At 37.2% G+C, this 16820-nt stretch overlaps 1 protein-coding gene across 1 annotated transcript; it reads left to right on the top strand.

Moving 5' to 3' along the window:
* Nucleotides 1-290: 290 nt before the first annotated feature.
* On the top strand, nucleotides 291-16485 carry LOC121421037 (thioredoxin-like protein 4A). The gene is made up of 2 exons (XM_041615634.1): nucleotides 291-369; nucleotides 13821-16485. Exon 2 carries the CDS (start codon nucleotides 14229-14231, stop codon nucleotides 14655-14657), a length of 429 nt encoding a protein of 142 aa, XP_041471568.1. The 5' UTR covers nucleotides 291-369; nucleotides 13821-14228; the 3' UTR covers nucleotides 14658-16485.
* The last annotated feature ends 335 nt before the right edge of the window (nucleotides 16486-16820 follow it).

Here is a 16820-nt window from a genome sequence, read left to right as displayed (position 1 = left end):
CCTGGATTCGCCCCTGTGTTACTCAAGTGTTCACAGAAGTTATTTATTTATTTTTTTTTTAGGGGGGTCAAGCTGAATGAAATGTTGATAACCCCCCCCCCCCCAAAAAAAAAAAAAGGGGGGGTGTTCATCACAAGTCGTTTCCTACCCCTAGCAAAGAAGGGGGTCTATAGCTTTACAAAAATTTGACGTCATTTCGTACCTCAAAAAAAATGACAAGCAAGGCTTGAATTCTCACGTCTGATTTTGAAGAGGTCGAGCGCCATCTACGTTCCAGGCCAGGCAAATCAATTCGTTGTTGCAACAATTTTCTGGATAATTCTGAAAGGGATGCTCTCTTTTCTGTACCAAACTTTGACTGTGTAACTTGTAAGTAACCATCATGTTGTAAAATTTATGTAAATTATAGGGTGACTGTCAAACTATAATGTGTGCTATTTATTTCATTAAATTTTAGATAATTACATTGTTGAGAAACCATAACATAATCCCAACCGCAGGACTAGGACTCGACTTCTTCCATCAGAGCTGAGCCGCAGGGCAGCGGGCTCGCTTAATAGCGGTAACTGCTGCCAGAGCTGCAGAGCCCCGCTATTCAGGCAGGCCAGGCCAGAGATGGCACTGAGTGAGGCTGAGCTGCGTTGCGGAGCTCGAGTCGAGATTCGATCCACTCTTTCATGACATGCCGCTTACCCAGGTCCAGGAGGCTTGTTGAGTAAAAATCATTTACTAACGTGTGCTTACTCTCTATGATGAAGCTGCGCCAGGGATTCCATCCCATTCTCATTTGCAGTAGAGGTGCACGGCCAATATTGGAGACTGTCTCTCATGAGAGAGATTATCTCCAATATCAGAGACTTTCATAAAGAATTTTGGTATCCAATTTCAGAGACAGTCTCCAGTTTTGGAGACCAATTTTCTTTGTTTACATTTGCTTAAAAAGGATTACCTTGGCGGCAAATAAAAATGTGATAAGCAGATTCCTCATGAAATATTACCCCTTTTCACCATCTACTTTAAAAATTCACCATCTACTTTTGTTTTTATAAGGATTTTTGTTGTCATCCACACAAAACAAATGGGCTTCTGACCTCGGTGGGACAAAAGTTTGGGTGGAAAAAATCATACTTTTGTAGGTGTTGTTTCTTTTGTTCTTTTGCAAAGCAAGTTTCCAATATGATTGGGAGATTGTCTCCCTTATTGGAGAGAGTCTCCCATATTGGCCGTGCGCCTCTACTGATTTCCGTGTACCGGTACCGCCAAAAAACCTGAAAATTTCGCCCCTGCCTGAGTCTGAGAAGTTAGATTTCTACTTATGGTTGGAACTACCCCTTATCGACCACCTAATCTTCTAAGCATCGTATCTGCGAAAATATTCATCATTTTTACCCAGTTTTTGTCTCATTTTTGCAGAAAATTAAGCAGATCAGAATCCCATGTTTCTCACGGCGACTCCGATTCAATCCGCGTATATATCGACGAACAACGAATACGACGATTTTACATTTGCTCATTTGCACCCATCTTTTGAAACCGACCACCCACGATACACTAAGTTAACGGCCGATTTTTGACGCGGTGGCGAAGTATTTTGACTCTTCCAAATCAGTTCTATGATGCCAACATGCTAAATGATCGTCTCACTACTTCCATTGCGAGCTCCGGCACATGATTCGACGATTGACGACGGATATTTGTTCTAAAGCCGTTTCCTATCGGATTTCTTGGTTTTTCAGCGGGGTTTGGGTCTGGTCAATACAATTTTGATTAATTCTACTAAATTTTACTTTTTGTTGCTTCTTTTTTCTCGTAAATTCGATTCTTACCGTTTCTATGGACACTGCGCCTACTCTCCCGCGCGTATCGTTTGTAATACGCAATAATTTTAACGCGCGCAAGGTGGTCGGTTTCAAAAGAGGTGGTCGATATGTGGTAGTCTCACCATACTACAATCCATTCCACTCATTGAAGTCATTCATTGCTTTAACGCTTCGCATCGATTTATGTGTAAAATAGTTCATGTACCTAGTCTTTTCCCTGTAGTGTCTTTGATAGTAATATTCGTGTGCGGTGTGTGCCCTCTTTAGACTCATTAGATGAAAAATTTGGGAAATCGCAAGCTCACTCCTTATTTTGTCAACGAGAAGAAAAATCAATGTTACTTTAAATGACGCTGTTTGAGGAATATTCATCATACTAGGGGGAATTGACTTCACATCGTTCAGTAAATTTCTTAGAAGTACTTGGTTTCACAAAATTTCTTGTGAATTTCGCAGGAGTTTGTAACCTTGTTGCAATTTTGCATGCGCCGTGCACTCATTCAATGAACAAGGTTATGATATAACCTTGTTCTCACCTCTCCATGTGTGACAAATTATAAGGGTGGCAAAGTTTGGCATATTTTCTCTTTGGGGCAAATGCTTGATTTTTTACACCGACAGTTTCCATTACACCTATTATTCATACAACTTGACTCTTATTTAAATTTCATTCTTTTGAATTTTTTTTTCTTAATTAAAAATAGAGATCAAAAAATGAAAATTTTCTTGCCATACTACTTTCCACCAATAGAGGGCGTACAAAAATATGCCCAAAATTCAAGTTTTTGAGCGCTCTGGTGAATACAAAAATTATTCCCAAGTTACTAATGAAAAATATATTGCAACTCTATGGAAATTATTAATTTTGGTCACAAAAGTGATATTTTAATGATTTTTTTAAAGTGTGTGCTCTGTACAACATTGGCATACCATAGTCCTACCTGTAGATTCCCCACATGTCAGAACAGACACACATATGCAAACTCATTTTTTCCGAGGACTGTCAAAGACTGGAACCATCTCCCCTCCTCAGTTATATCCCAACCATCCTTAGCAACTTTTAAGTCAGCACTCAAAAAAAACCATAAAATCGGAACCTTAATTTGGTGACCGTACGCGACACACCTCCAGTTTAAACACCTTTATGGCGTCTTTTGGAGGATTCCTACCAAGTACCAAGTATAGCAGTGAAAAGTGGCGCCATGCCTTCAATTTTCCTAGGTACAAGGCGGCAGTAATGCACCCATGGATGGGTTATGATATAACCTTTCATTCTAATGCGTGTGTCCATAACGTTGGGGAAGAACAATAGGAAACAAGATGTTGGCATAAACATTGGGCTAGCCCCCCCCCCCCCCCATCTTTTCATATTTTTCTGATTTTTTTTGTGTGAATGCTTGTTTAAAATGAAATAAGCGTAGAAATGTCGGAAAATGAAGTTGTATCCCATTTACATGATTTAGGCTAGGGCTAAATCTTTTAGAATAAAAGTAGAAACCTCGGGGGCAAAAGTTTTTTGGCGATACATGTACATGCAGATGAATGAAGTGGAATCCCTGGCTTCGTAGAGAGTAAGCGTACCTTAATAAATTCACTCTCTAGAAGGCATGACGCATGCAACTCTTTGAGCTGATCCTTTGACTTCTTGGGAGATTCCTGGCTGGAGTCCAGATAAAACACTTCCATGGCATGAAATTATGAAATCTGAAATCATCGAATTGTTCCATTTCACTTAGCGATTGATAAAGTCCCTTTGGTGACTTCTCTTAGCACCCTGTTCATTATATTTTCTTGCTCTTGACGTCGCTGCCTGTCCCACAGCAATGACATCAATTTTTGGCCTGAAGAGGGCGCACAATTTGTATTCATATCAAGGGCACGACAAGGGACAGACTAGAGGCACCTGTGCCTAGTCTTAAGCAGCGCACCCTAACTATTTTACATGCAAATCGATGCAAAGCATGTTTCACGGCTGTTTCATAGTGAAAATAAGCTTGGCGCCCCCTCGCGGCCCAAGTGCGCATATGCATTTAACGTTGTTGTGCTGCGATCTCTACAGGGGCGATGAACAAATCTTTGGCGAATGTTGTGGCATTTGGCGCTGACACGACCAACTCTCTCTGTCTGTCCCCAACAGTTTATTTATTTTGCAAGAATTCCGTGGAGGAAACATTTTTTTCCATGTTTGAAGTCGTAAGTATGGCAATGGGATTATACGTTTTCTGTTTTTTTCCATTTTGTGATGATGTTTGCGTTTGCATAATCCAATGTTAACTCGCAAATCTGGACCTAATTATGGAACTTTATAAAGTCCAAAATGTAAAAAGTCCGGTTTGTCAGCATTTCGTATTTATTTTAGTTTTGTTTTCATTGCACTGAAGATTCATCTGGCGCAATTTTTCGTGCGACCCAACATTAGAATTTACTTTAGGTTCATTTTTCGATACAGCACATTCTGTTTGTACAGGATGTGGGCGCCGCTACCTCGGGTGAAGCCGGGCAGGGCCGGGTCGCGGGCCGCCTGGCTGTGTGGTCAGACACCGCTCATGTACACAGCAGCTCAGCTGCGCTTCGTGAGCTGAGGCAGAGCTAACCCAGGGAACTCCCGTCCGCGTAGCGGGCGGGAGCCCAGGAGCTTACCGTGTAATTGACCATACTCAATGGTCTACAAGGGTAGATTATGGTCAAAATATCTAGCAAGATAAATTATGAAAACAGAAATTATGCACTAACCACGATTATATGGATGATGGTCTAACGAGTGGCAGTTTTTCAGACATCTGGGCACAGACTGGAACCTCAAAAAAACGAAAAGTTTTCTCCTACCCCCGTCTCGATCGGCCATTTTTGTTATGAATTGCCACTTGTTAGACCTTCATCCATATACCGTAATCGTGGTAAGTGCATAATTTCTGTTTTCATAATTTATCTTGCTAGATATTTTGACCATAATCTACCCTTGTTCCATGAGTATGGGTCAATACATGAGCTCCTGGGCGCCGGCGGGCCGGCGCTCCCTGGGTTAAGGCAGAGCTAGCTGAGCCAGACTGCCTGAGTGAGACTGAGAGTGCATTTGCTGTACATGTAATGATTTGGCTGCGCCTAATGCTGCCGAGTGCTAACTTTGACTCGTAAAAAAGGGTATTTCACAGTCTTGGTCTAGACTCTTATTTTCACAATCATGACAACACTTGCAATATTTTTGGCCATTTGTTTTTTTTTTGCATACAAATTTACAGTCAGTGTTACCCATATCTGTGATACTGCGGCTACATTGACTACACCGCACTAGTGACTAGATTCAAGGCCAGCAGTGCTACTGCTAGTTAGCCTAGAGGACTCAGTGATCATATTTTTATGATTTTGATATTGCCACTTGATCAAATGACAATATCAAAATCATAAAAAATATCACTGAGTCCTCTAGGCTAAGTGGTAGTACGAGTAGGCCCTATACATTCTAGATTTTTCAATTGATTTTTTTAGGGTGGGTTAGATTCTGCTTGAGGTTTGAGGTTTTTCCAGATACATGGGGGGGGGTATTGCATTAAAAATATGCTGTACTGCATAGAGTCTATACGGTGGGTCCGGGGATTGGGTTTGAAATGAAGGATTTTGTGTTTTTTATTTCTTTAGATTTTTTAATTGTTTTTTTTAGGGTTACATTCTGCTTGAGGTTTTTTCAGATACATGGGGGGGGGGGGTATTGCATTAAAAATATGCTGTACTTCATAGAGTCTATACGGTGGGTCCGGGGATTGGGTCTGAAATAAAGGATTTTGTGTTTTTTTATTTCTTTGTTTTCTCAATCTTTTAGTTTCAATGAATCTATCAATAACACACATTGCTACATTTATTCACAACAAACTATACACACATAGGTCAGGTAGGCCCTAAATTTTAATTTTCTATTGTATCAGACCAAAATATACATTTATTATTATAGTTCATACATGATAGTTTATCTCTGCACGTGCTTCTTTGGTGGCATTTCTTGTTTACTAAATTTCATCATAAGATGACTTTCATTTTTCAAAGATCCTTTTATCTTTAATATAACATGTCTTCTGTGTGCACGTTTTGTACAGGGAAGATTAGCATAAATTCTGTTCGTCTTTTTTATCATCATGATAGTTGTTCTCTGGTGAAACAGGAATTTCTTCTTTTGTTGATTTGAGTGTTGATACGTCATATTAACTAATATCACCAACATGATAATCTGAAAAATGTAATTTCTCACATGAAAATGACATTATTACCAATATATTTATAGGTTTTTTTATTTTATGTATCCTTTCAACTAGTTCCCCTAGTCTCAAAAATTGAAGGAAAAAATTTGTATGTTACATCAGAGGTTAAATCTAAATCATACCTATATTACATCAGATAAAATAAACATCTAAAACAACTGCCAGCTATTTTACTTTTTAAATAAAAATTGAAAAATTATATCACACAATTTTCAGTAATCTACACATCTGTGATGTTACAAAATAGAATAATTTGAAATTTATATCTCCAATATCCTGACTTCTACATTTAATCTTCTTCATTTGTCAGTTGCTTGGTGATGGAATGAGTCATTTTCTGAAGCAATGAGATGGAAGGAACCTTCATAGCATCCAACAAACAAGGATTTCTATGAGGCATTGTGTTTTCCACATTGCAGACCTCTGTATCACCAACTTAAATGAGCCTCCACCTGTCCACCATGATCTCCCCCAAACTTAATCCACACCTCTTCTTCAGGAATTGCCCCATCGTGAGTTGTGAGAAATCCATTCCTGTGGAAAGATGATGGAACATGAACATATGGGTAGGTTTTGATGATTTCTGCCAATTAATAGCTTTAGCTATGAAAAAAAAGGCTGGCCTCCCTCAACATGTTTAAAGATATTTCTATTACTCTTTTTCGTTTGAGTCTTCTGGTAATGCAAAATTTGAGGCCACATTGGTGACAATTGGCACAGTTTAAAAACAAATAATACAATTATGCAAGTGCATATCAGATCAAAATTTGCTCAAAAACTGTTTTAGTACAAATCCAATGCTTTATTCTGTCTCCAGGAAAGATTTATGATTGTATATATTATTCTCACTTTTGATGAATTTAATCATGAATCTGGTGGCAGATTATAATATCTATTGTCATTTAAAGGTGCAAATGATCATGAATAATCCTTTGTGGCAATGTCCTTGAGATGAATTTATTGATTTCACATTCTTTATGATCATTCAAACTATTCAAAATAAAGCAATATTCTGGTGCTAACTTTTCTTTCTGTTTCTGTTGTCTAACCACCTCCAGTCTGTGACTCTGCTCTGGACCTAGTGAATCACTGTTGACTGTCCATGGTTCAAGTGAGGATTGGCAAACCTGGTCATTTCTTGATTACCTACAGAATGCAATTGCAACATATGCAAAATCTTATGCAGGAATGGGGCTATAGCAGTGATGGGACACTACCTTTGACTGTGAAGATCAGACGATGCAATTCCTGTTGGTCAGCCCCCCCCCCACCCCAAGGAGCCATGCACTGCCAGAGATCTTGAGCCAGGTCTTCAGTGGTTATCCATTGATAAGAAGAACGGAGATAATAAAGACAGTGAGGTCAGTACGACATTAATTCTCAGTGAAAATTACCTATTCATCTGTCTGTACTGTGGACCAATTAAGGTGCCCATCATTCATCATGGCCAATGTCTTTGCTGCATCTTGTTATGTAAATCTCTTTGAATGACTATTAAACAAGAAGAAGCTTTCTTCACATGTATAAGCTATAAAGCATATATACATAACAATTTTAATTTAATATTTTGATGGCCATTCATTAGAAGACCCCCCCCCCCCCCCCCGCAATTCAAATTTGGTGCTTTTAAATTCATCTGCCACTATACAGGTTGAAAGAAAATGCCCCCACTCACTTGCATGTACACATTGGGTTCATGGCTCCCAAAATTTTCACCACAAAGAAAAGGGGATAAGAAAAGGAAAGTAAAAGGGTGAAACATACTACTTTCTGAATATTGTGTCAATTTCTATCACAGTTACTATTATTTTAAATGTAAAAATTAGTCAATATGGAAGAAAATGCTTGAAGATGAGAAATCAAAGTGATTTGGATATCATAAGGAAGGGGATATATATTTTTTTTCCAACTATAAGTAGATCAACATTTATACTTGTAAACCATTCTTTAAAAAAAATTATGTTTTATCTATATTTCAAAGAAATAAACAAGTAGTATGTTGCATTTGTACAGGTGATGAGCTTTGAATTAAGATAATTCTCTCATTTAATTCACAGTGCTAAGAATTTGCGTTACTTACTGTTCCAGGTATCTTGTTGATTTCGACGTGACCATCTTCCTGACGCTTCTTCCAAACAATGAAACTGGAGGCTCTTTCCACGAATGAATGTTTAGCTGCTTCAAGTGTGATTCCAGCTTTTTCAAGAGCTTCTTGTTGTTCTACTTCTACTGGCCTTTATTGTAGTTAACATGTCCTGTGAATGTTTTTAGGAGGCCAGTTTTGCTACAAACACAGTAAACCTCAAGTTCACATATAGTTAAAAAACAGGGACTACTTGTAACATTATCTAGGAAAAAGTTCTACAAATTGGACATGGTGAAACTTTTCATTCATTATGTTTTCAGTATTTACTGAGGTACTCACTACAAAAGGAAGTTGGGGTCAAAAGGTCAAGTTTTTGTTCAACTTGGTCACATTCCTTTATTTCTGCATCAATTATGTTCACACTTCATCTGATCCCTGGGTAATACATGTACTTTCATTAGGATAATGGGTCAAAGGCCTAATGTTAATAATCAACTGCCTAATGTTAATAATCAACTGAAAATTACTTAGTCAGAAAAGGTGGTTTATTGGATTCCCTATCTTTTGCTTGTAATTATTATTTTTTTCAAATTAAGTATTTCTCCATCAAATCTGACAAATTCATTATTTTTTATCAATAATTATTAAACGATGTCAGTAATAACAGTTTTGAGAAACATGTGCAAGTATATGTACCAATATCCATGTGCAGAATATTTGCTGGAAGGTTAAATGCTACAGTGAAATTTTAAAGTGCGCAACCATAGGATACGGGAAAAAAGTTCTTGCAGCCTTTGATGTACTTTTAAAGATCAAGATAGAATTCACCCAAAACATCTATTAGGTGTTAGTAGCTGAAAATATCCTAGATTAGTTCAGAACTATTCATCTGGAAGAAGAGACAAGTCAAAGCATTTTAAACAATTTCAAAACTTACCTGCGCTATATTTGTTTTTAATTGATATGCAGTTAGAATTGATCAAATTCTGATTGCAAGCTGACAAATTATATATATATTTGTGCCCGCCTTAGCAACACTCTTGTTCGATTTGAAGTGTATTGATTAAGAAGTTATAACATGTAACAATCTGTTAAAATTCTTGGTGTAATCGTCCAATCTAAAATGGGACCTACATATCATGGAAATCATCAAAAAATGTAACAGGAAGTTGTACATGTTTAGGCTTTCGAAGCAATATGGGCTGTCTCTATCGGATCTGAAATTGGTATACATGGGCTACATTCGTCCTGTTATGGAATATTGCACCCCAGTTTTAATGGTGGGCTTACAAAGAAATATGTAAGAAGTTTAGAGCAAATTAAAAAAAGAGCTTGTAGAATCATGTTGGGCCCAAACTACCCGGGCAAACTACACAGATTATGCCAGTGCTTGCCTATCATGTGAAATTCCTACTCTGGAATACAAAAGGGAGAAACTCGGCCTGGATTTCGCAATATCTGTAACCAAATATCCAACATTCAGTACCTGGTTACCTCCTCCAAAAAACTTACCCATCAATCTCCGACATACTCCTAGATATCAGCAATACAAATGTAGGACAAATCGATTTCGCAGTAGCCCCATACCATATTTCATAGATCTCCTGAATAAAGACATGCCAATCAATAAACCCATTGCTCATTTGAAAGCAATACCGCCTACTTGCAATATCAAGTTTTTTAATGAATGAGGAAATCAACTTTTAAATATCCATATATTTTTATTGATCTTTTACAAACGTTTACGTATTTTATTTTTATTATTTTTAATTTACTATTTCCTCATTATCTTATGTACATGTATATAAATTTTCTTTGCCAAAGTATTCTTGCCTATACACATATTTCTCATGTCAGTCTTTACAAAGGTTACTGTTTTTTAATGTTTGAAATATTTAATGAGTATTTTTATTGTTTTTACTTTGTATACATGAACAATTCAGCCATTTGGCTGTGACTCATGTTTCTAATAAACCTTGAATAGAATTGAATTGTATGTTAAATAGTAGGTTAAAAACAACTGAAAATATGTATTATAATACCAATGTATTATATTGTATCATAATATGAATTATGACTATGGTTTACATTTCTAGTCAGTTAAAATGCAAAGAACAACGAGATTCAGATTATTTTTACAAATTCAATAATTTTGAGAATATAAAGGAATGAGCTACATGTGCATGTCATATCCAATCTAATCAATTACCAGTAGTCACTTATCTGATTTGTAATTTATATTTATTGTATTTTTAAGTCTTGTATCATTGCATAAAAAAATTTATCCATGGGGTACTGAATTTGCCAGGCATGTGAAGGTGAAAGTATTTTTTCAGTGTTTTTTTTTAATTGTTATGTACACTGTAATTGATATGCATACAACAATGATAGATAACCAATTTTTATGGCTGTGTGAGTGGTAGATCACATGAAATTTGCAAATATTATGTTTTAAAATGACTGATTATTTCATATTCATATTCATATTCAGGGAGTATATAATGCAGACCTGACAAGTGACCATTGTTTTCATTTAGGAGTTCAATCCCTTCTCCTTTCATCCATATTTTATAGCTTTTATAAAGTTACGAGGGTTTCATTGACCCAACAGCATGTAGAGATTGAACTTTACCTCCTACCTCAGTTGTTATACATGCTTATCAAAATATTATTTTATTGGAAGGTTTCTTTCAAGTAAAATTATTGTCTTGATGTTTATTTATATGTATATCTGTGCATGTAATGTCACTGGTTCAATAAATAAGTGGTTCAATAAATAGTTGAATGTGAATGAAACTCTATCCGTATCTAAACTTCCTAAAATATGTAGTAATTCACTGCAATTTTATTGTAAATTTTGAATAAAATTCGTTTATATAATCTTACTCTTTTTATAAGCAAGGGATGACCTGCCATGACTACTTGAGACATCTAACATTCTGCTGTATAATCAAGGATAAAGGCACAAGGGTGAGGCACATGTACTTGTATGCTGCCTGGCATGCTATATTTTGAGAATGACTCCTTGATTAGGCAGCCTTATCCAAATGAAAGGCCATTGTCATTAATACGCCACCCCCTTCCTCAATTTTGCCTTCTCCAGTGCCCCAATTGCATAAAAGTTAGTATTATGGTAACCTTGTTATCAAATGGTAACTACCATGTTAACACTAATCAAAGCCAATCAAGATCAAGGACTCCATACAAGTTGTATGTGCATGGTAAATCATAATTGTAACTTTTTTTTATGCAATGGGGCCGATGTATATTAAATCCTTGATCACTGACAACAAACAATGAAACGGGACAAAGGCAGTATTGATGAAACTGAAAAACCAGAGTCAAAGGCAAGGTTGGAAGGGATGCCCCCCCCCCCCTCCTCATTTTGAAAAAAATCTCAATTGAACATACTACTAATATAACTATAGGCCTATAGCCAGTTTTAGGAAATTGCATAGAAAATTGTCATCTGCACCCACTCAATTTTCAGTTTTGCTCTTTGCACCCTCTTGATTTTAAAAATACTGGACCTTCCTCTGAGGTATTGTGGGGTTGGATTGGCTTGGGTATTTATGACGGTGGGGGGGGGGGGTAATATTTCACCTCCACAATAAGAAAAAACAGTTTCCATTTAAAAAATTTAACAAGTAAAGTTATTTTTAAAAGAATCAGTGACAATAATACTAGTCAACACCAGGGGCTGTGAGGAGGGGGGGGGGGCTGTGAGGGCTTTCTAAAACCATGTTCAAAAACATAAGAATTACCATATAAATATGATTATTGCATGGTCAGTCCCCATTTTCAAAACTTCCACGGCACCTAACACCACTTTCCAGAAGGGGGGGGGGGGACTGCCTTATCCTCAAAAGTAAGATGGCCCCGGGGCCGGCCCCTGTCTCTGGATCTAGTTCAGTATTAACAAGTCAGTGGCATACACAGGGGTGGGGTTACAGGGGTTAAACCCCCTTCAATTTTTTAACCCTCCCACCCCCCACCACAATTAAAAAAAACACTATTTTTTATATTTAAGTTTTTATTGAAGTAAATCATAATCACAATATTTACAAATGATTAGCATGATGGAAAAGCATAATTTTTTTTTTGGGGGGGGTCATCAACATTTCATTCAGCTTGACCCACCCCCATCCCACTTAAATATTCCTACTTAGGCTACTATAACAAGTTATTTATTTTTATCATTTTTATAATGAGAAAGAGTTTGCCTATTTTTTTAGAGGACCGCCAACTTGAGCAATTCATGCCATTGAAAAAATAGGCCAATGTACTCTCACGGCTTATATGATGACAGCTAGTTAGAAGAAATAATTTTTTTCCATGATCGATCATGATCCGTGGTACATGTACTTGGTATCGTCGACTCGATCTCCCATTCTAAAATAGGCTCTCCCCAGGATCAAGTCTAACAAGGATCACAAAATGCTGTCAGACGAACGTGAATCGTTTTAGTTGCAACATTTCTCTCAAATTTTAATTATGAGAAGAGCAATGGAATAATTCAAGTAGAATTTTCCTCTAAAACAAATACATTTGTTCAAGTGGTCTCGCTGTGTTTGGTCCGGTCTTGGACCTAACGTTAGATCTAGACCCAATTCCGCATTCAAAGTGTGATCGATGACGTCCAGATAGTTTTGTTTACAAATAAATCGTAAATCGTTAGCGGTGAAGGATCGATTGCCAATTGGTATTTATAAATTTCAATGATTCAAATCTATATAAAGTAAATTCAACATATCGTAATAATTTTTCTGACAAAACTTAACAAAAAATATCTAAAACTTCTAACAAACTTATTTTTATTTGAATTTGTTACTTTATTCATGAAATATACACCTTCCAAATCTTAAAATGAAACAATGATCGTGTTATAAGTTTCCAGAAGAAACTTGGCAACGTCAAAGACCGTATATGGTATTTGACGTGCATGAGTCGTACTGGGTAGCAAAAGTAGAAGTAAAAGAAAACTAATGATGGGTTATTGATGCCGATCGAATATATCATTAAGCAAGACATTATATCTTTTGAGACGTTGAGAACACCAAACCGGAGTAGTGTTTTTCAAGATATTATGCCTGAAATGGTCGCTCTCTGCAAGTCCCAGGGGCCAGGCTCATTCGCGATTGCACTGAAAATGTCACTAATAAGAGTGGAACTTTCAGGATTTATGTGAATATCATCAAAATGATAAGGATTTTCGAAATTTGGAATGTGATTTCTCGTGAAATTTTGGAGATACCATATGACGATGGAAAGGAATAACCTTAAAAGGTAAGGCAAACCTCCAAAAATGTAGCTTTTTAACACATGTTGAATTGAAATCTTACAGTTGATCGTCGAGTAGTGTAAAAGTTGAAATAGCGTATCAGCTGGCTGGGCAGCGCGCGAGGATTTCGTGCGCGCGTACTTGAAAGGGCTTATTTTGTACATAGCCTATGGAGTGAAACAGCCGTGAGCATTACGTGAAGTGTCTAATCTTTTCATTGTATAGGTCTAGACTTTGGTAGACCGTATTATTGACAAACAAAGCTTGTACTGCTGGTTTCGATCATAGGTATATAGATTTTTTTCTAATTTTAAATTAGTCGTTCTAAATTATTGGCAAAAGGTATAATCTTTTAAAGCATTTTCTTGATTCTTCCCTTGCAGGTCTTCCGACGGTATCTTCTTGATGACACCAGATACCTGTTTCATAGATCAGATTTTGATCTGAAGGAAGTTCTATCATCAGATAAAACTGAGCTAGCAGCGTCTGATATTTGGAGCTTTTGGCAATTTCCATGGCAGAATACTCCCCTTCTCTTTAACTGGATGTTGGCACTGCACTTCAGTATCACTTTGTAAAGTAGCTGTTACACTGAAGGGTTTTAGGGGATTTACTCTCCTCAATTTCTTAATAATCTGGAGACAGACGGCTTTACTCAGCAACTGTGGCTGTTGGCTTGCAAAAATCATATTCTCTGTCTCTCTCTGAAGCAGTCAGCTGTGTTCACAACTGAGCGGTTGTAGAGGTTTACTCTCCTCAATCTGTTGGAATTCTGAAGAAAATAAGCTAAGATGTCTTACATGCTTAGCCATCTCCACAACGGCTGGCAGGTCGACCAGGCCATCCTCGGCGAGGAGGATCGCGTCGTCGTCATCCGCTTCGGTCACGACTGGGACCCGACGTGCATGAAGATGGACGAGACGTTGTACAGGATCTGTGACAAGGTGAAAAACTTTGCTGTGGTGTACCTCGTTGACATCACAAAAGTGCCGGATTTTAACAAGATGTACGAGTTGTACGACCCGTGCACTATGATGTTCTTCTTCAGGAACAAGCATATAATGATAGATCTGGGTACTGGTAACAATAATAAGATCAACTGGGCTATAGACGATGAACAGGAGGTTATTGATATTGTGGAGACAGTGTACAGGGGCGCGAGGAAAGGGCGTGGTTTGGTGGTGTCACCCAAAGACTATTCTACCAAATACCGTTATTAATGTCCTCTACTGCAACTCTGTTGCCACCTGCTCGGCTTTGTTGATGGCAGCGATTAAGGACATGAATACTGGCAAGTGCCATGCCTTCACTTATCAGCATTCCTCAGACATTTTCTTGTAACTTTCGCTACTCCAGAACTGCAAAGCTTTGGTAAATTCATTGATGAATTTTGTAAAGTAGGGTTGCGGGGCTATCACATATTGAATCAAATATACAACAATCACCAGGGGAGCCTTTCATCAACATTTTCGTCGGACAAGTTGTCGGATCTATAAACTTTCCTTGATAATGATTGTAAGATTGTCAGATAAGACAGTACATGTACCTGTCAGATAAAACGTCTTACAAGTCCGGTCATGAAATGCTCCCCAGGTTGTATCTCAAGATACACTACAGTAAATTCTCCATTTGACTTTCAATAAGTTAAGTAAGCCTATTAACTCAAGGCATTGCTTCAAACCAGAATATGCAAAATATGTCCCCCCTGTTTAAAGTGCAGCAGATTTCTGTGTTGCCAAGAATCTTGACTTGGGTAATGTCGCCTGTGTGTCGTTCAGATTTAATTATGTCTCAGACACTCTTTGCATTTATGTATATGTAGTATGTTTTAGTGTTTTTCCAGCTTTTTTGTTATGGCACTCCTGGGGTCCATTGCAGAAAGAGTGCATTTAAACGCAAGTAAAAAAAATCAAACGCAAGTAAAAAAAAAATCAATCGCAAGTCCCAAATGCGCGCTGCTGATTGGTAGAAAATCAAGTTGGGCGTGATTTGTTAGAGTTGCGATTGATTGCAACTCCTTCTGCAATTGGCCCCTGGTCCCTGTAAAAGGTTAGCAATTAATCGCTAACTTGAAAAATAGGTTTCTAGTTAGTCCACTGAGCAAAATTGCACATGCAACAATGTTCTTGATACATATAGGTCATTTCATGTAGCTCTGTTAATAGCTAACCTGTGTTACGGGACCCATTTCTTAAAGCTGTTTGGAAGACTTTACACACGACTGGTGACCCTTTCTTGTGCTACTAGAGTAAATGTTCTTCCTGTGTAACTGATTTTATAGCGCTTAAGAACAGGTTCCAGTTGTGCGTAACTTTAATAACAAACGGCTTTATGAAACCGGACCCAGAGATCATCAGGTAATATTGATGGGGAAATATTATACTTTAAAATTAGAGAGGCTTGACACAGTAGTTCCCCTTGGACCCTGGTGATCTTTATTTCTACATGAGGAAGCTATGGTGTTAAAATCATATCAAGCTTCAAAACTTACAATATTTTTCTGAGGATTAATATAAAATAACCAAATTATTCATTCACTGAAGTCTACATGTTATATGTGCATGCATTGTCACAATTTTATGGCACCATGCCACCTCAATATCCAAGCCACCGATCGGATGTTGTGAAGTACAATGCATATGAAAATATCATGAGAGGACATATTTTTGATAAGCCAAGGGAGGGGAGAGGGGGTTAAAGGCTGTAGTTATGGACAACTTTATAAAAATCTGGGACATATTTTGTGCTACATGTATATGTATATAAATGTGGGATGTACATGTACCCAAATTGTTCTTGGTGTTCATTAAAGTGGGACTGACTTTCCAATAAGTAAAAGGCTATTATTTGACACAAATGGGGCCCCCTCCTGTCCACCAGTATTTCAGATATCCGTAGAATAACAGTTGATAAATGTTGTTTTTCTTTCTTTGATTTTATTTTATTCATGATTATTTGATTCAGAAGTCACAATTGTACGTTGAACTTTAAACATGTATGTTCTTTATAGTAAATATGCAAACAGTTTCTGTTTAACAAACACAAAAATATGACTGAAAGTTCATACATATGTGTAATCTGAGTTGATCATACATAATTAGGTAATAATCATGATTTTGACTTTAAAGGGATGGTCTGGGCTGAAAGTATTTATGGCTCAATGAATAGAGTAGAATTCACTGAGCAAAAAGACAAAAATTTCATCAAAATCAGATAACAAATAACTACATGTAAGTTATTGAATTTTAAAGTTTAGCAATATTTTGTAAAAACAGTCATGAATTTTCATTAGGTGGGCTGATGATGTCACATCCCCACTTGTTCTTTTGTGTTTTATTATATGAAATTAGGATTATTCATTTTTTTTCCTCCAAGAACTAGAA

This window comes from Lytechinus variegatus, chromosome 9, assembly GCF_018143015.1.
Source record: "Lytechinus variegatus isolate NC3 chromosome 9, Lvar_3.0, whole genome shotgun sequence".
Lineage (NCBI taxonomy): Eukaryota > Metazoa > Echinodermata > Echinoidea > Temnopleuroida > Toxopneustidae > Lytechinus > Lytechinus variegatus.
This window is presented reverse-complemented; position numbering and strand designations above follow the sequence as displayed.